The sequence below is a fragment of the Acanthisitta chloris genome, unplaced genomic scaffold (genome assembly GCF_000695815.1).
Source record: "Acanthisitta chloris isolate BGI_N310 unplaced genomic scaffold, ASM69581v1 scaffold7453, whole genome shotgun sequence".
NCBI classification, from domain to species: Eukaryota; Metazoa; Chordata; class Aves; order Passeriformes; family Acanthisittidae; genus Acanthisitta; species Acanthisitta chloris.
Genome location: NW_008664242.1, coordinates 16,640 through 27,825, shown reverse-complemented (window position 1 = coordinate 27,825; position 11,186 = coordinate 16,640). Strand labels below are relative to the sequence as shown.

The window sequence follows — 11,186 nt, the reverse complement described above, 5'->3', positions numbered from 1 at the left end:
GTTCACAAAGTGAAGTGCTTTGTTGGATGTTTTGAGTATAATGCATGAGGTTTTTTGATAATCACCAAAGTAGTCTTTGCTTTTGGTCTGCTGTTTGTTTATTTGATACTTTGAGATTTGTGTAGAAATGAATTTGACTTTCAGTACTACAGTTCTGCCAAAACTGGTTTTCTTTTTCCTTAGATACCCCTGGCCATGGCAGTGGGTGGGCTGAGACACCTCGTACGGACAGGGGTGGTGACTCCATTGGGGAGACACCAACCCCAGGAGCAAGTAAAAGGAAGTCGCGATGGGATGAAACACCTGCGAGCCAGATGGGTGGCAGCACTCCTGTCCTGACCCCTGGCAAAACACCCATTGGCACACCAGCTATGAACATGGCAACCCCTACACCAGGTAAGCTCAGTTCCTTGTCTGAGGCTTCACTCAGTTTTGTGGGAATGAAACATTTACCTTTTATATTGTCTTTTGAAATAGACATCTGCCTGAGTTGCTCTCCAGCACTCTAAAAGTCCTATATCTTACTGGCTACAGATTTCAAGTACTAGGGAAACTTTGACTCAGGAGAGCACTTAAGTAAACAAGTCATCTCCTTCTGCATACAGACTTTTCTAAAATACCTTTTTTAAATTGCATATAGGTCATATCATGAGCATGACTCCTGAACAGCTGCAGGCTTGGCGTTGGGAAAGGGAGATTGATGAGAGAAACAGACCACTTTCTGATGAGGAATTGGATGCTATGTTTCCAGAAGGGTATAAGGTAATTCATCCAGTTTAAAACATAACAGACCGTAATGGGTTTTTTTTTCCTGATTTGTTTTATTTTTTATTTTCCTGATTTATTATTTTCCTGATTTTTTATTTTCCTGATGTATTTATTTTTTTTCTCCAGAAGTAGAAGGTTTTGCCTTAAGTATTGATTATTGATTGTAGACAATTGTTTGATTTGGTTACTGATTTATTGTAAATCCACTAGAAAGTGAGATGTAAAGGTGATCTCAAAGGGCAATCATTGTTCTGCTTCTCAGTGTTGGGAATGCCTGTCAGGGCCAGAAATGAGCTCTGAATGGAGTGATAAAAATAGTAAGTCCAGAGGTAGAAAACATAGAAGGGAGTCACAGATTCTAAGTCAGTAAGTATACTGTGCTGATGCAGATACTGAAATGCTGCTTTTATTCTTGGAGACATCAAAATTTGTTATCAAAGCTCTCAGCAGTGGAAGTGAGCTTTCTCCTGAAATACTATTCATACAGGACTAGCACAAATACAAACTGTCACAGAGTTTGTCAGTGGGATCTAATGTATGCAACAACACTCATAAATTCCCCAAACAGTACAATGAAAGCTAGAACTTTAGTGATGTTTTGTATTTGATGTCTTCATCTTTCTCTATCTGTTGGAATGAAATAACCTTTGCTCTCTGTTCTGTAGGTCCTTCCCCCCCCAGCTGGTTACGTACCCATCCGCACTCCAGCTCGGAAGCTCACAGCGACCCCAACACCCTTGGGGGGCATGACTGGGTTCCACATGCAGACAGAAGACAGGACCATGAAAAGTGTTAATGACCAGCCATCTGGCAATCTCCCATTCCTAAAGCCAGATGATATCCAGTACTTTGATAAACTGCTGGTAAGTGAGATTTCACTCATGCTGATTTAACTGTCCTTATCTCTTCTGACTATGTGGCAATGCCCATTTATTTGTCTGGAATTATTTGTAGGTTGATGTTGATGAATCAACTCTGAGCCCCGAGGAACAGAAGGAGAGAAAAATAATGAAATTACTTCTGAAAATCAAGAATGGCACACCTCCCATGAGGAAGGTGAGTGGATTGTCAGAGGTGTTTATGTAATTGCATTATTCAAATATCTGTATGTATTTTCAGATTTGGCTTCAGTTGTCCATGGTGTTATCTTAAAGATAATCTCCTAAATTTTGGTACCTCCTGTGGTTTAACCCCAGCTGGGAGCTAAGCCCCCACACAACTGCTCACTTGCCCCCACCCTCCCCTGGTGGGATGAAGAAGAGAATCAGAAGAGCACAAATGAGAAGGCTTGTGGGTTGAGATGAGAACAGGTTTAATAAAAATAACCACAACAGCAATAGTAATAGTAATGGTAAAGCAAATTAACAAAAAAGAGGGAAATAAACCCCAAGAAAACAAGTGATGCTAATGTAAAAACAGTTGCTCACCACCAACCGATGCCCAGCCAGTTCCCCAAGCTGTGGCCCTTGGCCAACTTTTTCCCTAGTTTATACACTGAGCATGATGCATTATAGTGTGAAATAGCCCTTTGATCAGTTGAGATCAATTGTCCTACCTGTGTCCTCTCCCAGCTTCTTGTGCCCCTCAGCCTCACTGGTGAGGTGGGGTGAGAGGCAGAAAAGGCCTTGACTCTGTAAACACTGCTCAGCAATCATAAAAACATCCTTGAATTACCAACACTGTTCCCAGCACAAATCCAAAACATGGCCCCATACTGTAACCAAAATTAACTCTACCCCAGCCAAAACTGTGTGTCTGTTTAGTCTTTCTGTGTGGCTTTTTGTTTGTCATTCAATGTAATTTAGTATTGCTGCTTTCTGTATAGTAATGTCAGTCACTAAATGGTATATGGCTTGAATAATTTTGTGGGGTTTTGGGGGGGGTTAAATTTTTTTTTGTTGTTGTTATTATGAGCAACTGGATTTAGAGTGCCTTTTCCTTGCAGGGCCTTTTAATTTTCTGGATTTTGCTTCTTACACTTAAATTAGCAGTGTAGCTCTTAGTGAAGTCTAGGCCTTAACACGAGGCCACATGACAGCAGTCTTTGTCTGCACAGGTCTGCTCTAAATTGACCATAGCACCAAGCTGCCTGTGTGCAATTAAATCCTGTATAAACTGCTTTTGAGGTAGAGCCAATATTAATCCAGGAACATACTTTAGTGGAAAATTGAACACCCAGGAGCAAACAACACCATGTCACACATTTGTTTTCAAACAGATCAGCATAAACTTGTTTAGAGGTTTGCAGTGATGGGGGCGGGTACTTTGAAGCCTGTGATTACAGTAACATTTTAACTTGGTTAGTATCAGTTTTGTAACTGTTAAGTGTTGTTTCCCTGGTTAACTGGTGGCTTTTCGATTTTGTGCAGGCTGCATTGAGACAGATCACTGACAAAGCTCGGGAGTTCGGAGCAGGGCCCTTGTTCAACCAGATTCTGCCTCTGCTCATGTCACCCACACTGGAAGATCAGGAACGTCACTTGCTCGTCAAAGTCATCGACAGGATTCTGTACAAACTGGATGACTTGGTCCGACCATACGTACACAAGGTCTCTTGCAGTTCACTATTTCGTTTCTGATTTGCTCTTTCTGCATTTTATTTGTATATCAGAAGAGGACGATACCATATTTTTCTATAATTGGCTTTCATATTTCTTAAGCCAGACTTTCAGGTTTTTACGGTGTGATCACAGTGTGGGGTTTATAGTGTTAAGGCATGATGTAAATATGATATATGCATGTTTGGGTGTGGGAGTGGCGTCTTACCCGATCCAGGTAGTTTCTCCAGACCAGGCCCTTGAGAGACTAAGAGCTGGAAAAACAACATAATAGACTTAATTTTTTTCCAGTGATCTCAAAGTTTTAAGCTTGAATCCATATGTTTCATGGAATCTAGTAGGTCCAGAAATACTATTAAATGTGTGAAAACTACAAATGTGTGAAAGGAAATATTTATTTGTCATCTTTTTCAGATCCTTGTGGTCATTGAACCTCTGCTGATTGATGAAGACTACTACGCTAGAGTGGAAGGCAGGGAAATTATTTCCAACTTGGCTAAGGTAAAATTTCCTCCTTCATTAAACCACTGAGTTAATATATATGCACATATAGCTGCATGTTTACAGGCATGGCAGAAGAATTAACTGTGCTGTTCCTAAGTCCATTTGGTGTATTTTGTATGTTTTTCCTTCAGGCTGCTGGTTTGGCAACAATGATCTCCACCATGCGACCTGATATTGATAACATGGATGAGTATGTCCGGAACACGACAGCTCGAGCCTTCGCCGTCGTTGCATCTGCTCTGGGCATTCCTTCGCTGTTACCCTTCCTGAAAGCTGTCTGTAAGAGCAAGAAGTCCTGGCAGGCCAGGCACACTGGCATCAAGATTGTACAGCAGATTGCTATTCTCATGGGTTGTGCTATCTTGCCTCATCTCAGGAGCTTGGTTGAAATTATTGAACATGGTAAGTCCTGCTTTCCCAGCAAAGTGGTTTTTACTCACTTCATATGTGGACAATTTTTCATACCCCAGTAAGGCACAGTGATAATAAGGTCCTGGTTCTTTTGACACTGAGAAACATTTCAGCTGACTCTGAAAGAGGAATAGTGGTTCAGTATCCCTGAAAATAAATTAATCCATTTTACACTGCCTCTCTGCTTTTGCTCTGTTGAACTTAGACACTCCAAGGAGACGAAGTGGCACTGAACACTGTTCTCTTGCAGGTCTGGTGGATGAGCAGCAGAAGGTTCGCACCATCAGTGCTTTGGCCATTGCTGCTTTGGCTGAGGCAGCTACTCCCTATGGTATTGAGTCCTTTGATTCTGTCCTGAAGCCCTTATGGAAGGGTATACGTCAGCACAGAGGAAAGGTATGTCTGAAACGCTTTCTTCAGTTTCAATTGAACTGAGTGTGTTCCTTCTGTAACTCATGAGACACACATTTCTGCATTTCCATAGGGTTTGGCTGCTTTCTTGAAGGCTATTGGTTACCTGATTCCCCTCATGGATGCTGAGTATGCAAACTATTATACCAGAGAAGTCATGCTGATCCTTATCAGAGAGTTCCAGTCTCCTGATGAAGAGATGAAAAAAATTGTGTTGAAGGTATGTTAGAATGATTATTATTGAGTATGTATATATTTCCTTTTCTTAAAATGAAAAAAAAACCCCAAAAAACAACAAACTACCAAACCAACCAAACAGAAAACCTTACTCACACCCTACACAGAACTAAAACTTGGATTTCTACTTCCTGTCAGGTGGTAAAGCAGTGTTGTGGTACAGATGGTGTTGAAGCAAACTACATCAAAACAGAAATCTTGCCACCCTTTTTCAAACACTTTTGGCAGCACAGAATGGCTTTGGACAGAAGAAATTACAGACAGGTATTTTGATCTTTTTTTTTTTTTAGCTGGGAAATTATTTACAGTAGAACAAAATTCTCATTAGAATGTCCATTCAGGCTAGGTGCTTAATTTTGTGTCTGGAAACTGACTGTTGTTTGTATTAGCCATTTAGAAGTTGTGTAGCTAAGAAGACTCACAGGTTCTGAGAAGGCAGTTAATACATTTTGCATCTGTAAATGAGGCTGCTTCAGTTGTAAGGTGGGGTAGGTCTCCCCATTCGTGTTGTGAAAAACATTGGATGATTTCTAAGGGTAAAAACAATTGTTTGTAGTGGGCTTAATGTGTGTGATGCTGTTTCTGCTCTTCAGACTAGAGAAATATATTTTCAAGATGCAGAAAGTAGACTTTAACAATGCTTATTTAACATGTGTGTTTCAGTTGGTTGATACAACTGTGGAGCTGGCAAATAAAGTTGGAGCGGCAGAAATTATTTCTAGGATTGTGGATGATCTGAAAGATGAGGCTGAGCAGTACAGAAAAATGGTCATGGAAACAATTGAGAAGATCATGGGAAATCTGGGGGCAGCAGACATTGATCACAAGCTGGAAGAACAACTTATTGATGGTATCCTGTATGCCTTTCAGGAACAGACCACAGAGGTATGGCCAAGGGTGTTTGGGTTATTTTAGTTGTAAGCCAACTCACTGTTATACAGAAACGTATGATTCTAAGAGTTTTGAAATGCCTTTTTCGACGTCAGTGCACTAATCCATGAAATCCAGAAGCAATCTCAGGCATGTTAGCCATAAATAGCAATTTTAGATGATGACAATTTTAGTTCAAATGTCATGTTGCTCTTTGTCTGATTTCTTTTCCCCCTTTGTTTTTACCCTCAGGATTCTGTGATGCTGAATGGCTTTGGCACAGTGGTTAATGCTCTAGGCAAAAGGGTTAAACCCTACCTGCCACAGATCTGTGGTACAGTTCTGTGGCGTTTGAACAACAAGTCAGCCAAGGTCCGGCAGCAGGCGGCAGACCTCATCTCCCGCACGGCTGTCGTCATGAAGACCTGTCAAGAGGTATTGTATGGGCTGCTGCCAAATCGCTCTAGTATGTCATAGTAGTAAGAGAGGAGAGAAGAATTAACTTCTAAATCTTCTTGCTTGGTTGTAGGAAAAACTGATGGGACACTTGGGTGTGGTTTTGTATGAGTACCTGGGTGAAGAATACCCTGAAGTACTGGGCAGCATACTCGGAGCGCTGAAGGCGATTGTCAATGTTATAGGTATGTCTTGGTGTTGATAATATGGCTGTTGAGGAGCAAAATGTACAGGCATTATGGAACTGAATGTGCCTCTGACTTCAACAGGTATGCACAAGATGACACCACCAATCAAAGATCTGCTGCCTCGGCTGACACCTATTTTGAAGAACAGGCATGAGAAAGTGCAGGAGAACTGTATTGATCTTGTCGGGCGCATTGCAGACAGGTGAGTTGGCTAATGATAAAATACCTGACCCTCTGTGTGGGCTACTTCTTCAACGTGGCCAAAGCTCAAGGTGACTATCAGGTGTGGCATATGGGGATTATTGTCATGTCTACTTCTGAAGCTGTGCATAAAGCTGAAGATATTTCGCAAACAGTCCGAGCATGTTGTAATGATGTTATTTTGTAAGCACTTTTTCAGAAGTGTGTTGTCCACTTGGGAAAACTTGGAATGCATACAGAGTAATAAATTTTGAGTCTGCCATTGACTGGTGAAGGGCTAATATTAACAGGTACCTAATTAAGGAAATCCTGAAGCAGTATTCCTCTTAATTACAAATGAACAGGTGCCTCAGTGTATGTGGCTTTATTGGAAAACCTGTAACATCACTGAAGAGATAACTCCCTTTATTCTGTTTCAGAGGTGCAGAATATGTTTCTGCAAGAGAATGGATGAGGATCTGCTTTGAACTGCTTGAATTGCTAAAAGCTCACAAGAAAGCCATCAGAAGGGCCACAGTGAACACCTTTGGTTATATTGCAAAAGCTATTGGGTAAGTTGGTCTCATGTTTACCCACTTCTACACAGCAAACAGTGGTGATTGGTAGCTTTCTGGTGCAAAATATTCAAACTTCTCTACATGTTAGATATGCAGACTTGGTTTTACTCATTTTGAAGAGCACAGTCCCATATCCTCATTGACATAGGATGGATGCTGCACCTCTGAATAATATTTGTAGAGTAATAAGGTTGGAGTCTAATTTGGTAGTAAGAGCTGTTGTCTCATGAATATTTGATGCTGTGGTATGCATTCAGACCCTCTGATTTCTTCCATAAACTCTTGTTAAAATACTCAATCTCTCTTGCCTTGTTTTTCCCCAAATCATTACTTTTATTGATTTGCAAAGGATTGTTCGCCGGTGAGGTGATAGTGCAAGTCAGCAAATTGTAGAATGAATACAATTCCCATCTTGATGCATGTTCTTTAAGTGTTCTATTACTGACCTTATACAGGTACAGCAAGCAGCCAGGGAGTGCAGTAACTGCATTCTCTGTGCTGGACATAACTGTCTCTGTCTATGTAGGTGGTTTGATGCACACAGAGTTTGTAATTGCCTGTGGGACTGGAGTAATAGTGGGGAGGCTACTGCTACCCATCAGACCTTATAAGAGGCAGAACAGCAGGCAGGGAAAAAGCTTTGTCTAGAGACAGTAAAAAATGATGGTTATGAAAATAAATTGCTTAAGCTGTTCTAGAGTTCAATGGTTTATGTTGTTCCTCGGTTCTCTGAACTTTTTTTAAGGGCTAAGCCATGTTTCTCTGCCTCTTGCTCTCTGAAACTCAACTAACACTGTCCAAATCCTTGGTGACTCTGCTGACACAGATGCCCACGTTGTCTCTTGCAGACCTCATGATGTATTGGCTACACTGCTGAATAACTTGAAAGTACAGGAAAGGCAGAACAGAGTATGTACTACAGTAGCAATTGCTATTGTGGCTGAAACATGCTCACCCTTCACAGTGCTGCCTGCACTCATGAATGAATACAGAGTTCCAGAACTGAATGTCCAGAATGGTGTGCTAAAATCTCTTTCTTTCCTGTTTGAATACATTGGAGAGATGGGAAAAGATTACATTTATGCTGTTACACCATTGCTTGAAGATGCTTTAATGGACAGGTGAGTGCACTTCTATCTGTGGTACCATTAGCCATAGTCATGGTTTAAGTGTACAGCTGGTCCTTAACCACAGCAAATATATATATTGTCCTTGTCTGCTCAAGGTTTGAAGTGACCAGTGTAATTTGGAAGCCATTATTTGTAAATAATGTGGATTATATGCTCCAAGTTGACTAACACTTCTGAAGATTAAAATTATACAAATGTCTTAAATGAGTTAATACTTTTTGCATTAAAACTGCTTCTGATAATTTATGTTGTTGGTACTTCTGCTGTGGAATTAGAGTGCAGTAATTTGCCAGACACTCCCATCTTTTTTCACTTTTTTTAATTTTATTTTTTGATACTCTGCCTCTTGCTGGGTTAAAAGTGTATATCATTAGTGCTTTCGAAGTATTATTGGAAAGAAATACTTTCCTTACCCAATCCTGTTGTTTAAGTTGTATTTATTAACAGGCGATTGTTCTCTTTGCAGGGATCTCGTGCACAGACAAACAGCCAGTGCTGTGGTACAGCACATGTCTCTTGGTGTTTATGGGTTTGGCTGTGAAGATTCCCTTAATCACTTGTTAAATTATGTGTGGCCTAACGTTTTTGAAACCTCTCCTCACGTCATCCAGGCCGTTATGGGGGCTCTGGAGGGCCTCAGAGTTGCCATTGGTCCCTGCAGAATGCTGCAGTACTGTTTACAGGTAACTCCTTGTGTGTGCTGGGGTGGAACAGACAGCAGTTGTCAGGCAGGGCTTCTTTCCAGGAGATAAAAACGGCAACTTAAGGTGATTTCTGGCAAAGGGCAACTCTGGCTTTTTGTCTCTGAAGTATTCTTTGAACATGGCAGTCTGTACCAAGGACTTGAATAATTGACATATGCAGTAACCAGAGGTTTTGGCATGGTGAGACAGCTGATTGCGTTGTGGAGCTTGTGTAGAGATGGCAGGTACCTCAGAATGTCAGTTGTATACAATAGCCTGGCACTTTGGTTTGTAGATGGGAAGCCTCTCACAAAGTTGGAGGACATGAACTAATGACTGAGGAATAAGTTAGTTGTGCAAGAGATTATAAGAACAAGTAACCAGTGAGATAAATAAAGGAGAGGGGAGGTTTAATATTTAATCAACAGGATTGGTCATTAGCCAAGAGAAACATGTAAAACTGTAAGAGTGAAGCACTGGAAAACCATGCTCTGATGAGAATTCACACCATTAGATCAATACTAGTCAGTTCAGCTTCTGTAAGTGTCTGTGGTGGTAAATTCTGAAGGCTCTTTTTTTGTCTAATTGCACAGAGCAGTTCCTGCTGTGTTGGCTATAGAATCTAAACTCATTTGAGGGCTGGGGAACAAGGATTCATGTAATGCAGATCAATGCAGAGAAGGTGTGACAGCATTTTATTAGTTGTTTCAGATAGGAGATTTCACTGTTCTTCAATGTGGGGCCCTCAGCTTGAAGGTAAGTGACATCAGTAGGAAGGTGAAAAGAGTCTCTTGCACTGTATATTTTTGCAAGTGCTACTTGTATATTCTTATTGCCTGAAACGGTTTTCTTCCTAGACCTTGCACATTCTGGCCATGTATTAAATGCTTGTTTTGCCACACTTGATGGAATTCACCAACAGACATTTAGACCTTGAGCTGTTAATAACTTCTGTTCCATCCTGTCTTGTAGGGTTTGTTCCACCCTGCCAGGAAAGTCAGAGACGTTTATTGGAAGATTTATAATTCCATCTACATCGGCTCCCAGGATGCTCTGATAGCACATTACCCAAGGATCTATAATGATGAAAAGAACACCTATATCCGTTATGAACTCGATTACATCTTATAATTCTCTCGTTGAGTTGTTTGTGTTCAATGCACAGCTGTTGTTCAGTTAAATGCTTCAGATTTGATGATGTAAAATTTTCCAACTGTGGAGATCAGTGTAGAGCTGGTCAGAGGCAGAGCTAGGTATCCAGTAGCATGATTTTTTAAAATATGTTCTTGTTTTTTGATGTTAAACAGTTAAAGCCAGTAGTGACCAAGAGAACAGTGATTACAATGTACTGGAGGGATTTCGTTTCGGATTCATCTTTATGAAGATTTAGATTTCATTCCTTGTGTTTAAAGGGGAAGTTTATTTGAGAAATAAACATTTGTGTATAAAAACTAATTTGTGTGTGGTTTTTGGACAGAGGAGCTTGTAAAGTGAGTCCCTTTGGATTAAGTATTTGTTCATGTAATAAATAGGTGGTATAAAGCATTTTAACCCTTTTTGTCATCCACTAGCTTTTGAATAAATAAGAAAAATGTACCAACTGTAGTTAACGTGTGTATCTTTGTCATGCAGTAATGTAGCTGTAGCCTGGCTGACGGTCGTAGTGGGAGCAGTTTATTTTCATGGAAAAAGCAGGATTCAATTGCTCGTTGTTACTGCTTCATCTGCAGTGTCCTGGTTGTGGGGTTGGATTAGCTTTTTACATTTTCAGAAGTTAAGCAGTTTTATTGCAAATGGTATGTGTAAAATAAGTGAGAATTATGCTTATTGATTATGTTGTCAGCATTTATGGCTAGAATTCTGCTTAAGAGCTGGGAAGGTGGGGGTTGGTCTCTTCTCCCAGGCAACCAGCAGGAGGACAAGAGGGCACAGACTCAAGCTCTGCCAGGGCAGGTTTAGGTTGGATATTAGAGAGAGAGGGATAAGGCATTGGAATGTGCTGCCCAGGGAGAGGCGTTGGATTCACCATCCCTGGAGGTTTTCAAGACGAGACTGGATGTGGCACTTAGTGCCATGGGCTAGTAACCACGGTAGGGTTGGACTACTTGATCTTGGAGGTCTTTTCCAACCCAGTTGATTCTATGATTCTATGAAGTTACGTCGCCTGTTAGCACCTTAGATTGAGGCACTTTGTGTGTGTGTGTGGCACAGG

The 11,186-nt window shown here is 40.9% G+C and overlaps 1 protein-coding gene across 1 annotated transcript in view; it reads left to right on the top strand.

Annotated features, from left to right (window-relative positions):
• The window catches only part of SF3B1 (splicing factor 3b, subunit 1, 155kDa), a 17,706-nt gene extending 7,127 nt beyond the window's left edge, over positions 1–10,579 (top strand). Inside the window, exons 8-25 of the mRNA XM_009071262.1 lie at positions 184–396; positions 641–762; positions 1,434–1,631; positions 1,723–1,824; positions 3,138–3,317; positions 3,741–3,827; positions 3,962–4,232; positions 4,492–4,637; positions 4,726–4,872; positions 5,028–5,153; positions 5,553–5,774; positions 6,012–6,194; positions 6,289–6,400; positions 6,485–6,605; positions 7,024–7,155; positions 8,010–8,282; positions 8,758–8,974; positions 9,947–10,579. Coding sequence (XP_009069510.1) covers positions 184–396; positions 641–762; positions 1,434–1,631; positions 1,723–1,824; positions 3,138–3,317; positions 3,741–3,827; positions 3,962–4,232; positions 4,492–4,637; positions 4,726–4,872; positions 5,028–5,153; positions 5,553–5,774; positions 6,012–6,194; positions 6,289–6,400; positions 6,485–6,605; positions 7,024–7,155; positions 8,010–8,282; positions 8,758–8,974; positions 9,947–10,105 — 3,011 coding nt within the window. The 3' untranslated portion in view covers positions 10,106–10,579. The remainder of the gene's footprint in view (positions 1–183; positions 397–640; positions 763–1,433; positions 1,632–1,722; positions 1,825–3,137; positions 3,318–3,740; positions 3,828–3,961; positions 4,233–4,491; positions 4,638–4,725; positions 4,873–5,027; positions 5,154–5,552; positions 5,775–6,011; positions 6,195–6,288; positions 6,401–6,484; positions 6,606–7,023; positions 7,156–8,009; positions 8,283–8,757; positions 8,975–9,946) is intronic.
• The last annotated feature ends 607 nt before the right edge of the window (positions 10,580–11,186 follow it).